At 43.1% G+C, this 25417-nt stretch overlaps 2 protein-coding genes across 2 annotated transcripts in view; one reads left to right on the top strand and one right to left on the bottom strand.

The window, feature by feature from the left end:
* Positions 1 to 25417, top strand: part of LOC306705474 (protein turtle homolog B-like) — a gene marked incomplete at both ends in the record, with an annotated part of 108833 nt that overhangs the window by 7679 nt on the left and 75737 nt on the right. The window contains one exon of the mRNA XM_079172243.1: positions 23439 to 23630. Within this exon, the coding sequence (XP_079028369.1) occupies positions 23439 to 23630 (192 nt within the window). The remainder of the gene's footprint in view (positions 1 to 23438; positions 23631 to 25417) is intronic.
* LOC306705463 (uncharacterized protein) lies at positions 42 to 1219 on the bottom strand. The gene is made up of 3 exons (XM_079172228.1): positions 1082 to 1219; positions 726 to 812; positions 42 to 555 (listed from the first exon to the last, which is right to left on the bottom strand). Exons 1-3 carry the CDS (start codon positions 1134 to 1136, stop codon positions 305 to 307), a joined length of 393 nt encoding a protein of 130 aa, XP_079028354.1. The 5' UTR covers positions 1137 to 1219; the 3' UTR covers positions 42 to 304.

Genomic DNA, 25417 nt, shown 5'->3' on the forward strand with positions numbered 1-25417 from the left:
TGAAGGGCACCTCACCAGTCCACAGAAAATGACGACGGCCAAAAATGTGAAAAACTCATCCTTTGCTAGGGGTTTCCATTTGAATTTCTTTCCTGCCGCCTTCAGTTTCTGTGCCATCTTATTTGTGTTTGTAATGATAGTACGTACAACAGTGCGGTGGAAAAAAAGCTTGAACAGCTGGAAGGGTGACCACCTTAAATCCCGGCTGACAGTGGGGCCACATGGATTACACGGGTGAAAGTTGTGTGGGAGAGGCTGCGTGTCAGGGTTAGATGTCTCAAACCATTGTGCTGTCTCTTCCTCTTCACCTCTCCTTTGTGTAGTGGGGGTCTGCGCAGGAGGTGCTGATGGGGCCGTTGACACACTTCTCCGACCTGTGCTCAGTGCGGGTTTGGTCAATGGCTTTGCTCTTTGTCTTGAACATGTGAGCTTCGAGGGGGTTGCTGGAGGTGTTGGTCTTCTCTTTGTCCCGGATGGTAGTGGGGGAGGACTGACGATGATGGCCCTGGTTGCTGACTGAGCCCACTTGGTTCATCTGTGTCCTCCTCATCCAGACTGTGAGAAAAGTTTTAGAATGAGTTGGTATCACTACTGGAATAATAATTCTATTCACCAATTTGTAGCTCCATGCAAATATAAAAACTCCATGGGACAATACAGTAGAATAACAGTAATAGTACAATAATAGCATGCAAAATACTTGTAGTCACAGATGAAACACATACCGTGACTTTCTTTTTTTTCTTGGTGTGGTGGCAACAGGAGAGGCCAGTGGAGGCTCCCAGTCATCATCATCATCATCATCATCGACACTGAGAAAAAGAATAAACAAGATTATAATTAGTTTATGCAACTTCCAATAAAAATAATTGTTTCAGCTAGACTGCTAGAAGACAAGTAATAACTACTCAAATGTGGTCAAATGAACAAAACATCCTAAACTCATACATACAATGGATAACTAGCATGTGGAAGAAGTATGTCTCTCCACCAAAAGCGACTATGTAGCAAACAACACACACCAGAATAGCATAACGATATATAACACGTGTGAAACATGAAATAAATATAGAAATCTTACTTGACCATGACTGGATCAATCCCATGTGCAAACAAATCCTCCTCGTCTGTGGCATAATCCTGGTCACTGTCAGAGGAATCCTCAAACACCGTTTGAGGATACTTAGATTTCCTTGTATTTTTAGCCATTGCAAATTTAAAAAACGAAGTATCTACGGTCGAAGACGTGGCCTCTGTGAGCAGACTTGTTGTTCGTAAATGCGTATGGCCGAGTATGCAGGTAGCTCCGTTACGCGAGACTGTATACGCCCCCAGGAAAGCTCGATTTGCATATGCAAAACATCGTTAGACAGCCTGAAGTCTCCTCAAGACGAAGGGCTTGACAAGCCTAAACGTATCGCTAGCTGTTACTAATGAAATGCACACAAACAAAAACAGAGCAAATCCACGTTTTCAGGGCAGGTAAAGATAGCTCGGTCTCCTGGCTTCAATACATTACTGCCAGTGAACACACAACACTGAGCCAGATGCTAACATAGTGCAGTGTTGAAAACCGGCGTCATTATGATCGCCAAAGTCATTTTTAGATACAGACACACCATAATGAAGCTTCAGAAAAGAGCTGCACATGAAAAGTGAAAAATATGACCGCGTTGGTTGACGGCTTATGAGAGAGTTAGATTAGGTTTGTACTATAAGTACCTATCTTTTCTGCAGCCCCTAGTTCCATGGTAACACCCGCTAGAACATTCACTAGTAAATTCGGGTCTGTACTCCCCGTCCAAATGCTGCAAGACCCGACTTGCAAAGATGAGGATTTTGTGAATCCTGGGAAACCAAGCACGTCCATGTTTTTTTTTACGTATTTTGCATGAGCAAGTCGTAAGAACGGAAGGGGAAGGGATCGCGGACGCCGGCTTCCTCGCGGAGTTTAAGAGGTTTTAATAATAGCTGCTTACAAAGGTCTGCAAATTCTGTGATAAAAAAAAATTCCAAGCAATTCTTCTCCCCTTTATTTTTGCTGCTTATTTGTTCTCCCTACAGTATCAGTATACTTGTTTTATTGAAGAATAGCTGCTAACAAAGCGCTGCTAATTTGCTCATAAACATATTTTCTTTAAATTCCTCTTCACAATAAAAGTCCCCCGTTATTTTAGCTGCTTACTCTTCTTCCCTGTAGTATTAGTAGACTTGTTTTATTGAAGGATAGCCCCTAACAAATCTCCTCATTTTCCTATACAAATTTCACAATAAAAGTCCCCTGATATTTTGTTATTTAAAAGATTTTATTTTGAAGCAGGCGAATCGGGAAATGTTGTGTTTTAATCAGCTGTTACTGGGTTTCCTCCTCTCTTCTCTTTGCTCTTTTGGTAAGGTGGGGAAGATGATGGAGACCTATGTTTGATAGATAGTCCGGATTGTGCCAACATGCATACTACACCTTACCGAGATCAGAACTCAATGCGAGCCAGACCACCTCGGCATGTGGATCTCACTGTGAGCGAGATCTGATCTCAGAGCATAGAGACTTGACAGTTAACACATTCCTGTCATGATCGCACAACAACAGTGGCATTAAAAAAGACGAGTGTGACTCAACATATTTCAGTATAACTTGACAACCTAGCTCTCACCGGTTCACTTAAATCTTACAACTCCTCCCTGGACTCTGCCAGTGGACCAGATGAATGAGCCACGACTCCCATCAGTCTATTTTTATGCTTTTAGAACTTCAAACGAGTCATTTCCTCTCTGGAGTGTACATGTTCTTTAAAGTTCAGTGTGTGTGTGTGTGTGTGTGTAGGTGTGTAGGTGTGCATTGCTTCTCATTGCAGACCAGATTTGAAACTTGAATCAGAGCGAGGTGGCCTTCTCTGCGCCCCGTGGCTTTGGATAAATTGTTTCTCTAATTCCAACACTCTACTTCCTGTATTGAGGTCACACATCCTGGTAAAATCAGAGGATGCATCATGGAAGGCCCACTAGTTTTAATTTGTTCCATGAATCTTTGAAATGTTTGGTCAGCAGTAAGAAAGTTTCGATGTGATGAGAGTAAGTCTACATTTCCCCCCATGGGGGCTCCATTTAGCAAGGAAACATATCAATAGGTAGGTCTTCAAATGTCTTGTTGTGTCCGACCAACAGTCCAAACCCACAGAGATCGAGTTTACTCTGATATAACAGAGAGACGAGAAGATGCTGAGAATCAGCTGAACGTGTATCTGCGGTCCACGTACGGCTGTGCGGTAGCATCTGCTGTGCTTCTTGTACTGAAGCCTTCACTCCCCCTGAGCTTAATGAAAAGCAGCACCCCTGTTGCCCGGGGGCCAAACGACACACTTCATAAAAGTCACCGACCTTTAGATGGGAATCAACCTGGTATTCGGGCCAAGCGGCAGCGGTGACTGGAAGCTGCTGTCGGGCCCCCCCGAGCTCCCAGCAGCCTCCATTTTGATTCGTCCGACTTGTCTGCTGGGGTCGCTCGGCCGGATGAACCGATGGAAACGATTGAGACGCTTCACGTGTGGTTTTAGATCGTCGCAGATCCCTGTCAAATATGTGAGCAGTCCACAGGGTGTTAGTGTGTTTCTATTTCAGTCCAAATAACCCAGAAACACACCTGATTCATGTTTACAACGGGAGTACTACTGCTGTCACTGCTGTCTTCCAGTACTCTAGGAGGGATGTTTCCATTTGTGTTGGGGTCATAGATCAGATTTAGATATTATGACTAAACTTTACTGTATGCACTGCTGTGAACTTTTGTAAATTGGCAACTTAAGAAGCTTTAATAAGCGTGGAATCTTTATTTTATTGCAAGCGTTTGTGCATTTGTCTGCAGCATCGCTCAGTGTCCTGAGGTCGTCGCTTAATTAATTGCTGGAAAGACGGCGTTGCTTATCTAGTATTGCCTTCCTGTGTAACTCCAATTATATATCCCCCCTCAAAGGAGCAGGGAGCCAGCAGAGAAGAATGGTGTATAGTTCAACATGGATAAAGACACCATATCTCTTTAGTTGTCTCTCAACTCGCGTGAGACCAAAACGTACTCCCTCGTAACCCCCTCACAGCGTCTCCTCACATCTGTGAGGGACTGAAGTCGACTGTGGTGGTTCGTTGTACCGCTCACGATAAAGGGTTTGACTTGGAGCGTCCCTCGCAGCACAATCCCTTCAGCATGGTATTGCTCTCTGGCATTTGCTCTGAATATGCTGTACTGGTGTCCTTTAGCTGACTCATCGTAAAGCTGGCCAGCTCGTAATTGCTGGAGCCCTTCTGCTGCAGTCAGGATGCACAGAATGGACACGACATCACAACGTTGTTGTTACATCGTGACTTGTTTTCACCGAGCTGTATACACCGTGTGTAGCAAGCCGCATGTTAAAAAGGATGCCAAAATAACATCATGATGCAGATTTGCAAAAAGTCTTAAGTTCATGCTCTGTTAGGTCTGTAGGCAAGACGACAAGCAAACACATTTTAAAACGCTTGTTTTTTTGATGGGGTTCGGATGGATGACTTCTAGGCAAAAATTTTTAAAGACAGACGTTTGACTCAATCCGCTGCCATGTTGATGCTGGTTTTTCGACACCTGACAGCAGAAATGATGAAGACACTCCGACGAAGGGCGACACGCCCCCAGCTATTCATGAACTAGACCAGAGGATGGATTTGAACATTTTCAGACTTTCTTCTCTCTGTTTGGAGGGCTGTGGGGGAAAATTACCACTTGTGGGCCTACCAATCAAACTGAATTTTTCCAGCAGCCAATCAGAGTGCAAGATACTGTAAAACCCAATTCTCAACGTTGCTCTATGCAGAAATACTGGTGTCCTCCTTGAAGTTGTGAGAAAAATAAGTAATTTTTCTGTAAGGTGAACTCCTTTTCTGTTTGCTGTAGTTTATACGTGTCATTAGCATGTCGTTCACAGCTGCCTGGGGGTTTGCAGTTGGGCATATGGACTGACAGACGTACACAGCGGCCCGGTCCCTGATGGGCAGAGGCAGCTTTATTCCAGTCAGCGAGCAGGAAGGAACCATGAAGGAGGCAGTTCAGGTGCATGAGGGATTTTGATGGCGCTCCTTGGCTGGTCTTACTGCCCAGCTGTCGTCACATTTAGGGGTTTAGATAAGGCCACGATGAAGTGGAGACACCCCTGTTCTTTAAGAATAGCTGTGGATGAATTAAAGTTTGGGTGGAGTGTTGAGTCTGGCCTGACGCCGCTGCGTCTGTCAGCTCTCCCATTCAGCCTCCAACGGTCCTGAGATCTTGCAGCCGTCGAGGCAGATCCGTGGTCCCTCATGAGGCTTGTCATCCTCACTATTATGACATTCACATTGAACCTTTGAAGTATCTGACATTGTTTGCAGACAACGGCAATGCATCCTGCCTCCAGTTCGTGTTCAAAGGGATGCCTTTCCTGGGGTTGACAGTGTGATCCTGATCTGCTGAGAGATCCCAGTGTCCAACACAACAGGTCAGCAGACTGCGACCATTTAGTCCCATTTTGGTCCCAAACATGATACATTATTTAATAGTTACGACTAGGGTTGGGCGATAAGATGATATATATAGTCAGCAATATAAAAATGTGTATTCGTTTAAAAAAAAAGTATATCGAAAAACCAGCGACCGTACAGCGTTACGGTAATATACGTCTTTATTACGACGGTGTGTTTTTTTGGTTTCCTGCTAACATGCATCTTGGTTACTGTGCTGCTCTGTATACTTTCTCTCAATACTGCACTCCCCTCCCCTCCCCTCCCTCCATCCTGAGCCGGCTGGCTTCCTGCCCTGTCTCATTTTACAGCCTAGCCCACTGATGCAGCACAGTCAGCTTCCTCCACGCCGACTTCTCGAGACCCATTAAACATTCATTGGATAGGGCTATAAGATACCTCAGTGTAGCCCTCAGCTCTGCTACTCTAAATTCAGCCCAAGATCTGAGCTTTACACTCTTAACCATGATACCGAAGGCAAAATTCTATAGGCATGTGTCTGAGAGGAGCAGTAGAAAATGCATGCAATAGACAAACTGATTGATCATGTTGGCGTGGCACACTATGTGACACATGATCCTCTCGTGGCAGCAGTGTTGGAGTACATGGAACCACTGACAGATGAATGTTGTTGTTGGCTGTGATAAGGCCCAAACTATTAAGAGCAGCTCATGATCACTAGGATGTTCCTTCTTCATTTATCCGTTGCATCAGAGAAGCTCGAAGAGAACATGTGAGAACAAATCCAACCACCCAAGAGCAAAGTAACCTAGAAACCCAGTCCAACTCTTTTCCAATGAAAGTGGCTCGCAGCACTAGCTCCTAAAGGCGCTAAATGTAGTCGGCAACACTGACAGCTCGTCCCTTCAGGCCTGACTCTCAAGCCACTCCCCCAAAATGATCATTATGAACATAAACTCAGTACTCACAGCTGACAGACTAGCAGCTTGTGGAAGACTCCGGTGACGATCAATGAGTGAATGGTTCAGAGTGCGATCGGGGTAAACAGGCAGGTAGCCCATCCAATAATTTCCTTCGGCCTGAATGAAATGATTGGAATGATTGGTAATTATTCTAATTCCATTACCATCTCTAGCTTTGATAGTTTAATGCTCACAAACTCGGCTAATGAGCTTCACTGGGACCCATGTGTGAGAGGTTTGACCTGGCAACATGAGAAAACAACCCAACTGTCCCGTTCAGGTGTCGCTCGACTCTGGTTGGCACACCGAAGCATGTGACAGCACCTGTTTCCAACTGAGCTCGCCTGCTTCAAACCAGCGACAAGAACAAAGAGTAAAAACACAAAAAAGTAAACCTCTAATGAAATATACAAAACTTTTTTAAGATAAAAGCTTTTGCAATTTGGAACCCGTCGCCTATGGGTCTGACAATTTAGCCTCTGGGGGGCAACGGACAATATTTCTGGGGTTCTAGCGTAGCCGTTAGATAACCGGATATCCGGGCCAAGACTTCCTCTTCTGTGCGCCGCTCATTGTTTACGGTGAAATAAGCAACGGGAGACACCACAATAGATTTGAGACGTCTTCGACCGGATTGTTGAATAAGAAGCCAGCTAATTTGTCAGCTAATGAAAAGCTAAATCGTTGTCAGGTGGTAGCCAATTTGTTCCGGGATTGCATTATAGGCCAATGCGTTCCACATCGTTAGTTCTTGACACACAGTGTTTACTTGCATTCAACCAAAGCCCACTCGAACGTGATTGGTCAATAATACTGAGACTGGAACGCTTCCGATACCAACATCTCGTCCCATCGCCAACAGATTCTCTTCATATGTGTTTGTAGGGATTAAAACTATTGTGTTGTGGTAAGAAGCTGATTAAAAAAATACACTTTCAAGGTCTTTAAAGTAGCTCTATATTCTCAGCTGCCGTATACATGTGCAGTACTTTCAGCCCTCTGCCCATGGTGGTATCCATGACGGCTGCCTCCGAGGTGTCGAGTAACAACTTACTTAGTGTTTCACTGACATGAATTGTTTGTAATCTTTCCATCAAAAGGTCAGAGCACTCTAGCCCAGCTATAAGGAACAACGCAGACATGCGAGGCATCGATGAAGCGCTCTGGTAATTCACTGAAATGTACAACAGAGCAGCTTGGAGACAACGTAATGTAAAGGAACAGTGTGCGGTTTCACATGTGGAGGATGCAGGATGCTTGTGGAGGGGAGGGGAATGGAAAACAGTAGAAGAGAATAGTCAGTTCACTGGGGACACGGGGGGAGCATGGAATAGCTGTCATGTCTAAATAGAGACATATTAGGGGAGCTGGCACCGTATCTCCTCTACCTCCAGGTGAAATGTGCTTACTGTGGACATCGGACAGCAGCGTTTTGCAAACAATACAGGATATGTGTCCTACACATCTGCCATGAATCCTATTTCAAGCCCTCATCAGAGTATGCCGTTGAGTGTCTGCTACAGTTGTAATGTATGCACTTCCTGCCTTTCCTCCTCTGGCCTCTTTCCTTAAATAACGTTCATATTTTTGAGTAAAACAGCAGGACTTAATAAAAGTCAGTTTGTAATAAGAAAAGAGAAGATTAAACGATAGGTAGGTAATTATTTCCTTACTGCCAGTTTCAATATGCTGTGCTGTGGTTTACCTTATCTAGTGGGACCTGATGCCATGACCTTGTCAGAGCAATGACAGCCGCCCATTACTTCCTGATACGCAGACGCACGCACGTGGAGCTATCCCTTCGGAACAGCCCGAGGCCTGAAGATGGAGGGGGGCTCCTGAGCCCTTTTCCCTTTGTCAGATCCGTTTGTTCATCGATTGTGGTTGGCAAACACGAGTCGGGTCCGCGGGGACGGTCGGTGACTAATCGGAGCGATAGCTCGTATAACTAGAGAGATTTATTTCAGAGCGAGTGCTCCCCTCTGGTTTCTGTCAACTCGTCCTGGATTGTTTCGACGTGTCCGCTGCTAAATTGCAGGTTCAAGGGCAGAAATGTCGGCATGTTTAGCGGCTGTACATGAGCCGCGCCTGTTGAGATAAATAATGGCTTTTTAAAACCAAATAATGATGGCTGCTGTCATTTAATGCTGCATATACACATATATTCAAAGTATCAACCTGCTGATATTGAAGTTGATCCAGCTTGTAGGCCACTCTGTGGAACGGGAAAATAGTTCTGCAATGTTCCTGTCGGTAGGGCTGAGCAATTTATTGATATTATATCAATGTCGAGGTATGAGACTAGATATTGTCTCAGATTGTTACATATCGTGGCATAAGTGTTGCTTTAAAGACTGCATTACAGTAAAGTCATGTCATTTTCTGAACTTACCAGAGTGTTATAGCTGTTCTATTATTTGCCCCTTAGTCATTATATCCAGATTGCTGATGATTATTTATGAAAGAAATCTCAATCTCTGTTGATATTTTGTGAAATGACCAATGGTCAGTCAATGCTATAATACCGTCGCAATATTTATATTGATGTGTTTGATCAAAAATATACTCTCCATATCTACACCCTACCTGTGGGTCATTATGACTATAATATTGGATTGTAGGGAGGAGTCACCTGGTCATTTAAAGAGCAAATATATGTGTGTGTGTTTTCCCCTATAAAATCCTATAAAAAATACTTTTTTGTAATGCAAAAGAAAATAACGCGAAATATCCTTTTCATTGATATTCAATGCGGAAGTGTCTTAAAACTTGCATTCTCTCTACTGACCATCAGGGGGCGACTCCTCCGGTTGCAAAAATAAGTCAGATTGTATAGAAGTCTATGAGAAAATGACTCTACTTCTCTCTTGATTTATTACCTCAGTAAACATTGTAAACATGAGTTTATGGTCTGGCACTTCTCCGCATTCCAAATATGGTAACTTCTGTTCATTGGTTGCGAAAAAAACAACACGGTAACGGCCGTATTCCAAGATGGCGACGGTGAATACGGCAAACTCGAGGCTTTAAAACTATCAGTCCACAAACCAATGGGTGACATCACAATGACTACGTCCACTTCTTATACACAGACTATGAGTTGAACAAGTGAAGTGAAGATAACGTTGTTGGTAGCCTACCGGTTACATGCAGAAGTGAAGGACACGCCAACACATGCTTAGACATTCAGAGTTTTTAGCAGATCGGTGATGCTCTTTTCCCCTCATTGTTCTCTGGGAAATTTGCTGGTCCCGGTTGTGAGAGAAATGTGAGAAAATCTACCATTGTCAATGGTAGTAGAGTGTCCACAGTAGATATAGCTTAATCGTGTGTGTGTGTGTGTGGGTGTGTGTGTGGTGCATACCCCTGCTGGTGCTGCAGAAAACACACACTAATGATTTCTCCCAGAACGAGGCTGAGGCTGCAGCTTCTTGTAGTCCACACAGACAGCGAGGCCGCTTCAGGTCTGTCCTGTAACTCCGGTCCAACACTTAAGTGATTAGCATACATGAAATGACTCTGCAGATTAATTGAAGAAGAAGAAAATGAGACACACACACAGCTATCACTGAAGTAATGTGGGAGGAAACGCCGTTGACTTGCATTCACATCTACAGCCATTTTACTGAAGGGTTTTTGATCAAAGCTTACATCAGGCCTTAAAGTAATCTTTTGAAGCAGCCAAAAAGAGCAGCCTGCGGTTTGGGCTGAAAAGAGAGGATACCAGCTGGGCAGTCAACTCCATCATAGCTAAGTTATGTAACACACGCTCAAGCAAAGCATGTAGGCATGCACAGTCAACAGCTCCTAGTTATTGTACGTCTACAGTGGGGTTTTTCCCGAATTAGTGATTTGTCTGTCAATTAACTAGAGCTGTCATCTGTTTTTTTAAGCCGTTTGCTGCTCACGTGCTGTGAGATTAGAAAACACACAGTAGTTATCAGCACCATGGAGAGTTACTGAACATAATTCATTTTCAGAAAGCTCTCGCTCGCTGCATTTTCTTTGATCGTACATGTCAATAAAAAAAGGTTTAGAATAGAAAATACAAGTTTGCACTCAAGCCAAGAGTTGTTTCACCAAGCAAGTTTAGTTTGTCAGAAAAGATTTTAATTGGTTTCATACATTTAGATCAGTTTGATCAGACTAATTAAACTTTCTGTGTCACGCTGCAAGTTCATCTTAGTCTGGACTTCTTTGGACTGCTTGGGTTCACTGTCTGGTATCCTGAAGCTGGCTTTCAACTTGTTCACAATCTGGCTATGAGCACGTTTGTTTGAAAGAGGCCTTAATAATAATCAACACTGTCAGAACCACGAGTAGAGTATTAAATATATCAAAGTAAGCCGATACTGTTAACAGGAAGCTGTAGAGACCGACGAAATAATATAAGTAAAGCCATAATATCAGGCTGAAAATATATAAGGCTAGACAAGTGAGAATGATTACATGACCTTTTTAGAAATGGTTGGCATATTCAACATTGACATTTTGTCTCAGGCTGTTTTTGCTGCCAAAGCAGAGAGGAAAACTACAAATAGTCTGTTCAAGGATAATTTGTTTCCAGACATCTACACAAGAAAAACATGACACACAACCAGACCAAAACAGTAGTTTTTTAACTTGCATCAGGAGGATTAAAAAAACAGCAGCAACAAAACAATTCTCTGGGCCGACATCTTAAACAGAGTTTGCCTCCTCTCGTCCCACCGGAGTCCTGCGTCCTCTGGCGGTCCGCCCGTCAAGTTCATCTTCGTCCAGGACCGCGATGGCGCCAGGTCTCTGCAAAGATGTGGGCACAACAGTCACCCATGTCCCATCGTTGGGCTAGCCCTGATTTTCTTGTGACCGAACATTAGCCAGGAGCAGACTGAGTGGTGGAATAGCCTCAGGTCCTAGCTGGGTTAGCTTAGCTTCCATCGCGGCTCCCCTCCCTCTCGACTCCGTTTTGCGGTGGTGTTTGGTCGGGCAGGTCTGGCTGGGTGGTCGGCTTTGGGAGGTGATCGTTTTAAGGTCCGCTCCCCAATCACCACGCTTCCTTCTCTGATGTTGATGAGTGTATTCTGTCATACGTCATAAGTGCTCCAGTTATAAACATGAAAAGACAACAAATGAAGACACAATTCACGGGAGCTACTGGCCGCAGCATGCACATGCGCTGCCGTTGCGAATGGCAAATAATAATAAAGGTCACAGTGGTCATACCTTTTTATTTACAAAATCATATCTCATTGAGTCTTAGAAGATGTAATACTCACAAAGTCTCATGTGATGCTAAGGTGCAGTTATGCAGTAATACAACAAAACAGTTATGACCAGCTTTGTGTGGATAATGATCTATTTTGGTAGAAGTCTACGTCACAAAACCATGTGAGTAGAAAAGAAAAACTATTATTAAATCTCTGACGTGATCCACATGGCAAACAAAGTAATTCTACTAATCTATAAAATGTCAGTCTTTTTTTCTTTACTGGAAGTGATTATCAGTTTAAAAGGCAACTCTTTTACAAAGCCTTTTGCAACAAAGGTCACCTGAGAGATTAGCCTGTAGACGTCAGGGAGAACAAGTTTTGGAGACATATTCATGATAGAGTGAAAGCTGGCAGAATTGGTCCTTATGGGTAAAACAATATATTATTTAGAGTAATCAGGACGGAGTGTGATATTAAATATGAACGCGTAGTTGATGGTGTGACACAGATGATTTGGAAGGTAATACCTTTCCTTGTATTCATAAATCTTAAAGGAGAAGCAAATTTTAAACCAATTTATAAAAATGCCACGTTAAGACACCAAGACGTTGAGGAAAGACATTTGGTATCAAAAACCTTTGACATTTGGGGATTTCTTCAAATTCTTTGGCAATTGGATGGCGAACAGCTCATTGAGTCAACTGCAGGCTGCCATGCTTTGAGTCTGCAGAGCCCTGAAGCCCCATCCCCGATGCTGCACAGAGAGCGGTTCGCTTGTCTATTCAAAGTTTATTAATATTGAACGTGTCCGAAACTGCACCAACACGGCACCGACTTCAGTTCCCAGCAATACACCCGCCAAGTGTGAAGTGGATCAGATGAACGCTTTTCGAGGTATGCGAAGGACACACAGACAGACAGAACGACAGACTCCTTGCTTTATAGTTAGATGTTTTAAAAATAATGGTGTGCCGCTTTCACACACCAGAACGCACAAGGAGCACTGGAAGTGATGGATTGTCATCATGACCTGTTCCCAGTTTCTTTTACAAGGAAAACGAGTGAAGCAGGCTGAAGCTCGTAACGCATGCTGGCAGCTGAGCAGATGCTAAATGTCCACACACACCAAGAATGCATCTCTACACAGTCGGCCCGTAATGTGCGCTATTTATTCCGATTAGTTTTCCCTCACATAATGTTCCCGCCTTCACTTGGAAGCGCTCCAACAACCAGCTGTCTGTGGCAGCCCAGAGTTTGATTAGGGCGTTCTCACCTTCCCAAACGAAGTGTACCGAGGGTGTGGATGTGCTACAGTTTGATTCAATTGCAGCATGGCAGCCGCTTTCACACCTGCCATGCTGCAAGAGGAGAACACCGAACCTTCATCTCAACAGAAGCGAGAATGTCAGTAACAGTATTTTTGATTTTTTCAAAAGACTCACACAATGCAACACATTTGAACACCTTTGTATTGTTAACCAAAGCTGTAAAATTGCAGCTCTACTAATCATTTCTTGTTTTAGAAATCATACAGACGCAGTGCGGTCATTTATTTCTCATACCTGACAATTTTTACATATCACTGAATTGGTTTAATTTCAGTCGCCGAGGCCGTGGTTACACTTCTCTATTCAATACGACTTTTGCCATCCCATCATGTAAAGACTTACTAACTGCACGCTAAGTCTGTACGCTCCGAGATCAGATCTGGCTCGCATTCAGGTTCGATCAGCCTGACCTCGTGCCTAGGTGGCCCGACTCTCATTGAGTTCTGATGTCAGTGAGCTGTGGACAGCATGTGGACACAATCCGGACAATCTATCAAACATAGGTCTCCATCATCCTCCCCCACTCGTAGAGTTCGTCTACCAAAGAGAGCAGGGTAGAGAGGAGGGGAAACCAGCAGCTGCTAATGAAAACCCAACACTTCCTGATTGTGCTGCTTCAAAGTAAAAGCTTTTAATTATCAAAATACTGGGGGTGTTTTGTTGTAAAAAATGTATAGAATAATACGTCAATCAGTTGCTTTTCATCAATAAAACAAGTCTACTAATGCCGCAGGGAGGAAAAGTAATCAGAAAAAATAACGGGGACTTTTATTGTGAGAATTATTGGAAATTAAATATGTTAATCAGTGAATCAGCGGAGCTCTGGATGCGGCTATCCTTCAATAAAACAAGTCTACTAATGCGGCAGGAAGGAGTAAGCAGCTAAAATAACGGGGGACTTTTATTTTGAAGAATTTAAAGGAAAGGAAATGCGTTCATCCACTGTTCTCCAGCCGCTTCTATCGCCACAAAATATACCAGAACACTAACCAATCAGGCGGGTCACACTGAAGTGTCAGCTGCCGACACACAAATACGGACACGGCTGTGTTCCTATCTGGGGCATCCAATCATAAAAGTGGCATTGAAAAGACAAGTGTGACCCCGGCCTCAGTTGCCCTCGCTTATTGGTGAGCATTCCTCAACTTGATTGTACGCTGATCCTCCCTCTACCATCTGCCCTTAATTCCAGCCAGTCAACGGGAGGTAAGAGGCTCAAAAACACTTTGTTTTCCTCCTCAACACACATGGCAAATTCTGAGATTCTTAGGTAGAAGCCTGCAACAGGTTCAAAAGTTGAAGCACCACTTTTCCAAACGAGTTCAAATGCATCCTTACCAGCAGGTTCACTGAGCAGTGTTTGCAAGAGTGAACTGTCTTTCTAAAGAGATTTATACAAGCATTACTTTCTAATAGTTGGATTTTGCAAACTCTTCTAATTACTCCTGGCTAGTTCATCATATGTTAAAAAAATGTAAAGCGGTGTGGCAATTCTCAAACTCACCAGATGAAAGCCCAGTCTGATAATTGGTGTCAGACAAATAGTGAAATTACTATAATATGCATGAAATGTAATCCCATCATTTTCATATGTAAATGCTGCATATATGGAGCAATAATTTGAATGAGACACCTCTTTAAATGTTAAAGTAAAATGATCTGTCAAAATACCCTGTAGTTTACCCTCAACATAGAAGTGTTTTATACCTGGGCCTTCAGTGCTGTCCTACTGCAGTGGAACCGCCTCCTAATAACCTCATTATGACGCCACAGCTACAGGTTTTTATTTGTTTCTAGGGGTGTAACAATACACATATTCGTATTGAAGCGTTCGGTACATTACTAACCGAACAATACGTTTGAATAATACTAGTGCATTTTTATACATCTTACATTTATACAGCACCTCTAAAAACAGAGTTCACAGTGCTTTAACAGTCAAAGCAGCAAAAACACGGCTCCACTCAAATTGACACTTATTTTGTCTTTTTCATACCACTGATTGGTCAAAGACAACCGTCACTAGCGTGACACAGGACGTCCTGCACAAATCTTCCGTTTTTTTATAATTTTTTCATCATCAGTGAGACAGCACTATCCACAGTAGAAAACGAATTAGAGAAAAATGACCTGGCAACAAAAGTGAGCTGAGTAGAGTCGAGCCGTGCGGTGCAGTGAAAACGAAGCAAAAGCCTACATCTGCTAGCCTACTTGCTAGCAGTCTTTTCTTGCATATCTATGGTGGCGCGTTGTCTCCACTAACTGTTGGTAGGCAGAATAGTGAGAAACCACCAGCAGGAATGTATCTCATCACCAGTGTGCTGCTACACATGGCCTTAAAAACTACTCCATATTGCTCCTAGTGGTTTAGTGTCCACAAACTAAACAAATAAATACATCCAAATAAATAATTGTCCCTCTTCAAAAGGTATGCAAAGGTTACAGAAAGTTCTTTCACCATGTGACACCCTGAAGGTCTGAGTAGACCTCTAAGATTTTACCCAATTAAATCAAATCATTACGAAGGATTAAAGTCCAAATGCTGATCTGAACTGAGATATGCTCCTTTTAAGTTTGACTTCGCCTGCTTTCACCTATTCATCTCAGAACCATCTGCTCTGTCTGAATTTCCGGATTCTGGATGCGTGTTTCTAATCAGCAGTTATTACTTCCTGGATCTTTGGAAGGTTCTGCCCTCTGGCAGAGAACATGGAAATCTGAATTTCATTCAGGAATCCGTCGGGACACCAGGAAAAAGGGGTCATGGAGGAGGACAGGATTAACGGACAAAATACTTAGTGGGCATTCTGTCGACACCATGATAGAACCGGCTGACCTGAAATCTGTGTTTAAAAGTTGTTGTCTGACTGAGAGCCGCCTGAGTCACCTTGACCGGTGGCTTCTGCTGTTTGCGTGGACTGACAACAAAATAGAAATTGCTTCCCGGGTTTAAATGCCTTTTGAAAGTCAACCCTGTTGTCTCGATGTGCTGACTATTCACAAATGTTTGCCGTGTTACTATATAAAGGCTACCACCAACATAACGTTAAAGCTTCTGTTTGCTTTACTCCTCGTGTGATGCGGGAGGGATCAGATTCACAGGAGAAAGATCTCCTGTGAATTCCAAATGATGAAAGCTTGAAAGTGGGAGTCCAGAATTGAGGTCAAGTCTCCCACTCTTTGGTGTAGCATTAGTGTTTTAAGCCACCCTGATATATCTAAGGATTGTAGCACAAGCTGACAAACAAAAAAATGAGCAATGCAATTTCCTAAAGCTCATACGCAGAACGGTTTGACTTTCTGGGTGCTGATTTCTGGATTTCTTTCTATTTAAACAGAGTCACAGTTCATTCTCACTCACTGCTCTTCCCAAGTGAATTATCTCCTCCTGCAAGAAGTATTTGCACAATGAATACACCGTAGTTCACACATTGTGCTTTATTGATCTAGAACTGTACTTGTCTTTGATCTCACACTGGAGAATTGAGGCTCTTAATAACTCGTCCAATGCTTTTCGGGTTAGAAAACTATTCGGATACTGTAAAAAAAAAAGAAATCCCATTTTTCGTTCTCCAAATGCATTTAGCATGAGAATGTTGTTTGTTGAGCTCAGTCATCTTATTAGCACTCTGTAGGGTTGTACGAAAATAGAGAGTATTACACTGTTATGTTTTGTAATACTGCATCAATTCTCAAAAAACATTAATGATTTTAAATAATGGTTAACATGCAAAGATCAGTCAATACTTTACATTTTTTTTAAAATTAAGTGTATGTGTGTATGTGTCCTCTCAAAGTAGGGCTGGGATGTTGAACGTTACATGGACTACGATGAATGCAGATCACACTCGTCTGATTGCATAACAAAGTAAAGTTTTCTAAAATTAGATATAAAAAGTCTCGATATATCGCAGTATGTTGAATCTTAACCCATGTATCATAATGCGTATAGTATCGCCAAAATTCATGACAGTACACAGCGCTAGTACTCTCTTTAATTAAAACTTTAGAGAAGGATGACATGTTTTAACAAAGGCTGACCCAAATGCTTTGAAGTTTAGAAGCTTCGACCATTACCATGGTAATCAACGTCCAAATCAGTGTTCAAATGCATGTTTGTTTAAATTTTTGTGCATTACCAGGTGGTAACCTCCAGATCTAAAAAGTGAAGCCAGTGCAGAAGTGTCTTCAAACTTGCATTCTCTCTAGTGTCCACCAGGGGGCGATGCCTCTGGTTGTATAGAAGTCTATGAGAAAATGACTACTTCTCTCTTGATTTATTACCTCAGTAAACATTGTAAACATGAGTTTATGGTCTCAATCTCTAGTTTCAAGTCTTCTTCAATACAGCATGATGTTCATTTAGTAAATGATGGTCCATTCAGAGTCAAACAGACCATAAAGCAGAGTATGCTTTAGGGCGGGGCTACACAGTTATTGACATGTTGCTACCACAGCGTTGTCTGGTCTGGGAGTTGTCCATGTTTTTATCTTAGAACTTTTAAAACGGCAGTCCACAAACCATTGGGTGACGTCACGGCGACTACGTCTACATCTTCATAACAGTCTATGTGCATTACCCCATAAAAAATCCCATATAGCCCCTGAAATAAGGAATAATATCTCACAGTATTTATTATGCATCAATATGAATTACTATGAGTTATTCTCAGACGGGTAGCGCTCTCCTACTGACATGAGCCACTGCATAACTTTGAGCCACACGGTTTAAGCCTCCAGATTCTGGTAGCAGATGGTGATGGAGTTTAAAGGCCAATGCAGAAAGAAAGAGAAAATGTTCTAATACAGTACACATTACTACTTGGCTTTTTAGACACAAACTTGCACTAGTATTTGAGAACTGATCATAATGAACCCCCAGTTCATTGTAAATCTCCTTTGGCTCAGCGGGCGGGCCGGTAACATCATTAATGGCGACATTAATTTCAATGAGCTGCCGTTTTATTTTCGCCACCTCAACTTTGGAATACGATACAGGAGTGCAGGTGCAAGAATAATAGGCAGCGTGACAATGCACTGACCTTCCTATTGTCATTAATAATTCATGTTGTATTTTGTAAAAATCTCATTTATTTTTCATTTTTGTTGGCACTTAGCAGAGTGGGCCAGTTGTCACTGCTAGACAGAGCCAGGGGACCGGCTGAGACAGGGACGGGGGAAGCTCCAGTATATTTGGTGTTTTAAGTGCTAACACAGAGTCTCAGCTGAAATATTACGCCAGAGTGTGTCCTGTGTGTGTGTGTGTGTGTGTTTGTGGTAACGCTTCATACTTGCATTGTTAATTGCATCCCACTGAATTTTCACGCACGGTCTCGTTTATCACCTTGAATAAATATAGAATTGCAGTTTTCTCCGAGGCTTCAGTGTGAATATAAGCCTGTCTGCACTGTCACATGGTATTACGCTGTCATCTATCCTCTGTTATACTGCCATATAGCAGAGGAAGAGCACTTAATATGTGACACACCGGGGCCTGGGATCAAATATTACTCGTAAATCATTTTAGAATAGCAGTTTACTGGAGCATTATGAAGGAGAGAATACCATAAACACACATAAATCATATAGAAGGGTTCTGTCTTTTCTTTGCAAAATTCGAACATTTCATTTGAAATGTCTTTAAAATGAAAATCGCTCAAGTGACTGACAAAAAGCAGAGTGAATATTTTGTCAATCTACATGTTATGTTTTATATAGTTTTCAAATAAAGCTTATGGCGTTATAAATAAGGTTGATCATTGGATAAACCTTATCCAATGATCTGGGCTAATGGTAGATGCTCATTTTAGCTGCAGGAAGAATAAAACCACCAAAACCTAAAAGAATGCAGTTCTTCAAATGGCCACTTGAGGCTGGCTCCAAAAGCGAGTCAATCCCCATAGACCCCCATGTCAAAATGCCAAACATTACAGCAGTAATAGACGTGTTTGCAGCAAAAAAACGGTTTTAATCATATTTACTTTCATGACAACTGTACGGAGGTTGAATTTTTATATATAACTCACCCATTTAAATTATATGGAGGCTTAAAGTTATGCATGATTAAGGCCGTGGCCGCTTCGAGCAACAGGCGAGTGATGCTAACGCCGATAGAGTACGTCCCCCAGCAACGCTGCTAGCAGCAAAACCCGGGAGCCAAGAAATCTGCGCATTTGGGAACGAGTGTGCGCTCCGGACGGGCCAAGCCAAGAAAAGGCATTGCACTAGTTCTTTAAATGGCGTAACTATTAAAAATAAAAACTACGGTAGTCCAGCTAATGACAGTAAGCCGTGTTGACGCAGTCGGTGAGTTTCACCGTGGTATAAAGTGATTTCACACACACACTGGCACAACTCTACAAAGTGTCTTTCCATCCACCACTTTTTATGTGCATTTTCAAATTTGCACATTTTAAAACCTTTGCAAAAAAGGTTTATGCTTGGCTGTTGTGGAATTGTTTGTGTATTGATACAAATTTCAATGGAAACAGAGGCGAATAGATGCATGAAACATGTCTTTGTGTCCGCTGAAGAGACAAAAATAACGGCAGACTAAAACTACGTCTTTCCTCAAATGAATCGATGAAACTGGATAGACAGTAAATGCACGTTTTTCTACATTTTTGTTGGTTTGATGCTTTTAATCACGTCATCTCGATAGTCACTGAACAGAAGTGGATAAAGGCACACATCTGTTTAACGTTTGCTCTGCATTCGGACGGAAACCTGGCTTATGGATCTTTTAAAATGTCTACAATTGACCCTATAAATCCGTTTATAGGGTCAAAAACACCACAGATCAAACATCTACATATTTCTCTTCTGATTGAACTGGGACACAATATATTTTTAATGTGACGGTGGCTTTCAAGAAGTATTATAATATTACACAAGTGTTACAGTACTCCTTACTTAAAAGACAACCTGGTTTTCGGTATTTCTTATTTCAGCATAAAAGACTCATGCAAAGCGGGTAAAGGATTTTTTCCATCACACAACAATCACACATACCCAGCAAGCATACCCTCCCCATCTCTCTTCCGCCGTGCTCACACTCTTGGTACTGCGTGTGTGTGTGTGTGTGTGTGTGTGTGTGTGTGAGTGCACCTCAGTGGTTGTACCTAGCGATGGTGCCCTCCCCCGGGTCTTTGATTGTAGATGAGCTGAACCCTTATGGGTGGGGATGGGCAAACGAGCTGTGCCTCTCCTCTCTCCCTTACTCCCTCTCCGTCTCATCAGTTACAAACAGTGAAGTCATACCTTCCAAGGGACCATTTATTTTTTTGGTGTTATCTGCCATGATGTCACCGGCAGCCAATCAACACATAGCGCCGCTTGAGGAAGCGTGTGGGTGTGTATGTGTGTGTGTGTGTGTGTGTGGGGAGGGGTGTTCACCACTGGGAAAAGCACAGTTATTATCTGGCTCAGCTAGGCGAGCTCCAGAGCACACATGCTCTTCAAAATCACGAAATCTGCGGGCTCCTTCTGATCCCCGCTGCCTCTCAGTGATGTAATGCACTCTGTGTTACATAAGAGCGCTGTATGCTGCGTGGCATTGATAGGCCTGTGATGGTAATGATGTATTCAGATACAGTCCACACGGCGCATTGTGTTTCACGAGGTGATTAGCCGCCCTGTGTTTGGGGAAATACAGCTCAACTGCTGTTAGAATTTCACTTTGAATCTGCTCCTTTTCATTCCATTAGTTCAGACAATTAGGCCTTATCATCAGATAAACATCCTCTGTTTAGTGCAAAACCCAGACAGTTAGTCGAATTCCATATTGACCTCACTTCAAGGTGACTGTGGAGGCCTTTCATGCTTCCCTGCTGCAGCCTTAATACGCCCAAACCTTCAAGTCAAGACAGATAATTCGGCTTTGCGCTTTACGGCCGGCCTCGAACGGATATTCAGTTATTGCAGCGGTGTAATTTGTTTGGTCTGTTTCACAGCGAGCACATTCTGCTAATTGCGAATCGGGAGGAGCATCAAGTGCCTGGGATTGAAGCTCAGCAGAATGTCATCCTCTGAGCGTTTGTGCTTTCAGCGAGCTGCTCCTCCTGACCTTTTTCTTTGCTGTTACACACACACACACACACACTCCGCTGAAAGACGCGTAAGATACCCCGAAGCATTACTGTGTTCATCGTCCTACTGGTTGGCCACACACCACAAGCAGTGAAAACATTCTGAATACAGCGTATATTTAGGTGTCTAAAATACGTTTTGCATCCACTGGGGATAAGTACCTCACACAACCCCACTTTAAAAAAAAGATCCAAACTATCCCTTTAAATATAAGTGCAGCTTTAAATCAATCATTTCTACAGCACAGGTTTCTAAATATTTGCCATTCGTCCGTCATCTGCACTTGAGTGTAGGAAGAGTTTCAGCTGATCGTAAAAAGATGACGTCCTTTGCTTTGCTACAAAATGTTAACGCCATAACTAGCGATCGTCCTTGCTTTAGTTATTTGCAGATGTTATAGATAAAGTCCCGTTGCACACGACGCCCATGAGAGACCGCGCAGGCAGCGGAGCAGCGTCTGTGTGCAGGAGGAACTCGCTGCCCCGCCCGGCCTCCTCGCAGGCCGCAGAGGCACGAGCAGCGAGTGCATCCGATTAGCCATATATATCGACTGGTAAAATGCTACCACGCTCGTAAAGCCAGGCTACATAGTAATTAGCCTGGGATCGATGTGTGGCCCGTCGAGCAGCTAGCCTGACAGACGCACAGCTTCACTGGGGTTACTCCAATCACCGAGCCAACGGAGGGAATTCTTCTTGTGAAAGGTCAAAGTGTTATTGAACATCAGTTGCATTACTGTCACATTACCTCCTGCATGTTTGCGTCCTGTCAGTCGGAATTAGATGGAAAAAAAAGACTCTGCCGAGATGAATCACATTCAAGTGTCTGCGGGTGCCGTTAATCTTCTCCTGTTCCCAGCCCCTTGGCCTTGGCTCTGTATTGGATTTGTCGCCGGCGGTCCTTTCCGCCCTGAGTGATGGAACATATTGCTTAGCACATGTTTGTGTTATCACACACACACACTTTCACTCACTTCTCTGGGTGGAACCCTTTTTTGCTTTCCGAAGACCTTCTTGCTACGTTTCTCTCTAATCGGAACCATCTCTGATCAGGCGAAGCGGCTTACCACCACCCCCGCCTTGTTTACTTCACGTCGACTGATGCCACGATAGCCTCCAGATCAGACGACGTGATCGTCACTGAAAGGTGATGAATGGAGCGTCAACACTGTTTGGCAATACTAGTTTACCGTCAAGTACCCCGAAAGGATTCATTTGTCATTTAATCGGAAACATGCTTATTGGCTTATTGGCCCGCTCTAGAATGGGAAGCCATTTTCGCAGCAGCCATTTTAAGGTGTGATAGCATAGTAAACAGAGGCGTAATCGATGATAAATAAATGATGGTCCCGTTCTATTTAGCGTGTAGCAGTCATTCCAGTGAGCCTGCATACGCAATACCAGGGCCATGGCCCATCGAAATGGAACAGGGCCAGAATTCATGTTATTAATTACATCTGTGTTAATTAACCCTTCAATGTTTTGTCAAATGGCTGCTCTGAAAAGGGCCGATTGTCAATTAGCTGTCAACTCATGATACGATATTATCACGCTACGATCTTATGGTGAGTTTAGACCTTTTTGTGATAATCAGAGTATTTCGATAACGTGTACAGTACATCGCGATACTTTGCAATTTATTCTTTTTTTCAATTACAATTTAAGTATTTTGTCTGTTTTTCCACTCGGTTCATCTCACTTCACACATCTCACTCTTATTGCAGCAAAATGGGTTTGTCAGTGACGCAGACACTGACCACCTCCATCTTTGTTTTCCTGCCAATATCGCTGACACAGCACCTTCTAGTGGACTGAAAAAGCCTTGTTACCAAAAGGTTTAATTTGTGTATGCGATATTAATAGTTCATTTAATAGAAGATTGATACTTGGTGTCCGTTTGTATCGATACAATATTGCCACGCAAAATATTGCAATACTGTGCTGTGTGGATTTTTTTTTAACCCCACCCCGAGTCTTTATGCCAAGCTAAGCCAATCAGCTGCTGGCTGTAGCTTCACATTTAGCGCATTGACATGAGAGTGGGGTCCACCGTCTCATCTAACTCTCTGCCAGAAAGCGAATGAGCGTATGTTCTACACATGTCAAACTATTGCCTTGAACGAAGCTTTTACATGCTGACTGTTACTGTTGCTGTTGTTATTGAGTGGACGACAGCAGGAAGCTGGTGGAGGTCACGTGGTCGGCTCCCAGAAATAGGATTCATTATTCTCTAACCCTTGAAAATGATCTGCCTGCCTTTGTATCTGCTCTGTGGTTGCAGCAGGAGTATTGTACACGCTCTAAATGTGTGAAGATTTGAATTTAAATGTAATGGTGTGAAATGGGCTCGTTGACCTGGCTGACCTGTGAATGCCATTAACCCTCCAGGTGCCCACGGAGTGCGAGAGGAGCCCCAATTTGTGACGGCCCACGCGGGAGAGAACGTCATCCTGGGATGCGACGTGTCCCACCCCCTGAACGGCCAGCCCTACGTGGTGGAGTGGTTCAAGTATGGAATGCCCATCCCCTTCTTCATCAACTTTCGCTTCTACCCTCCTCACGTGGACCCGGAGTACGCCGGTAAGATGGTGAACGCAGTCACATTCACACCACAAACGGCGAAATGTCACTGCTCTCTCCGGTCAAACATTTCACGCCTCTTTAAATCTCTGACCCCAGACAGCATCACTCAGAAGTGTGCTCGGTTGCCCCCAGAACTTAGCGGTGCACCGGATCATTAAACTCACGGTTCGGATCGGACCACAGATGGGATCAGCACAAAAGAAAAAAGGGAGCAAATATTATTTTAACAGATCCCAGATCATGTATTTTTTTGCCGCCGATACTAATTGCTGATCATTGATGACATCATGATAATATAAGTTATGATTTAATAGAACAAATTTTCACAGAACAGAGCCTGAACGCATCATAAGTGAGCGTCACCTATGTTTGTTAGCAGTTAGCGGTGTTGCTACGGACACCAGCTCTCCTCCTGTCCATTGAAACACGGATTGGTTGTTTTCAATGTAACATTATGAGAGAAGCATAAATGCTGATTTCCTGATCGCATATTTTACGGATTGGTGGCGAGGGGAAGTGCGTGGATGTGAGGCAGGAGTCGCTCACGGGGATGTTTCACGTTCTATTTTTAGACACGTTTAATGACATCGATAAGTCCCGACCTGTGAGGTTCAGGGCTGATTTAATACAGTATGGTGAACGGCGTGTTGAGCTATTTTAAACCCATTAAATACAGGGTTTTTTCCTGCTTCCTGGTTTTGGAAAGAACTGTCAATACTAAAACCAGTCATATGATTTAGTTTACAGCTCAAAAAGCACGTTTGAGTGTGCAGCACCACGTTCCCCCTCCAGACATAAACAAGGCTGTGCTTTCACTGTGATGTTTGTTTTTACATTCATCTGCTGACGGTGCTGAACTCTGTGTAACATCATGACACACCAGCAGGATTTATGACATCACACACTAGTTTGGAAAGCCCATCACAGTGATGACAGAAAACTATTGAGCAAAACCATATTAATAGAGAAACTCCCGCCAATCAAAAAGTTATATTCACTTTCGAATATCAGCTTTTTTTTACTAATCAAATATATATTTTTGTTTAGAATATTTGTGGACAGCCCTGATTCAAAGCAATTGTTACAAATGTGCATCAATAGAAAGTGAACTAGGTGCGTTTCCAGTAGATACAGTAGATACAGTGTCTCCCTTGATGTATAGAAGAGTCTCCCTTACAGGTGCAGCAGTGCGTTCTGGGAAAAGTTATGCTGGAGTCGTCACTTCCATCCAGCTCCTCTCACATAGAGAGAATTCACATCAAAATATTTGGATGGAAACATGGTGTTATAGCAGCAGTGTGGGATCTTCAATGAATAGCTCGAGAGAGTGACGGTGGGTCCGCTCGGAGCAGACGGCTGTAAAGGGGTCAGCTGGAAGTAAATATACAGTGCAGGTTCGGTTTGTCTCTGAGTAAACGTTGCAGCGCCTCAAGACCGAAGAAAGCTATGCGAGTTAACTTCCTTGAAACCTGTTTTTGTTACACTAGGTCAGCAATAGACAGACGTTTTGGAATGAAGCAATTTAAAATACATCTGTGCAACCAGAGACAGATTTATCGACACCGTTTTGCCAACAATCGCATCATTTTGGACAGTCAGGGTCAGTTGAAAAGCCAGACACAACCGCACCGCTGTGTGGCATCAAATAGACAGGAAATTACAATCAAACCGCAAATCGCAATTAGTTGTACAACAATTAATTGGCAATTAAAATGTCATGACCATCACAGTTAGGGCTGGGCGATAAGGATAAAATCAAATACCACAATATTCTCTCAACAAAT

The sequence above is a fragment of the Pholis gunnellus genome (genome assembly GCF_910591455.1).
Source record: "Pholis gunnellus genome assembly, chromosome: 13".
Lineage (NCBI taxonomy): Eukaryota > Metazoa > Chordata > Actinopteri > Perciformes > Pholidae > Pholis > Pholis gunnellus.

Bases quoted from the DNA above. Each gene is read 5' to 3' on its own strand.
- LOC306705463 (XM_079172228.1), bottom strand. From the start codon at position 1,136: ATGCCACAGACGAGGAGGATTTGTTTGCACATGGGATTGATCCAGTCA. The intron at 813-1,081 runs GTAAGATTTCTA...TCTTTTTCTCAG, and splicing joins ATTGATCCAGTCATGGTCAA to TGTCGATGATGATGATGATG. The intron at 556-725 runs GTATGTGTTTCA...CTTTTCTCACAG, and splicing joins AGAAAAAAAAGAAAGTCACG to TCTGGATGAGGAGGACACAG.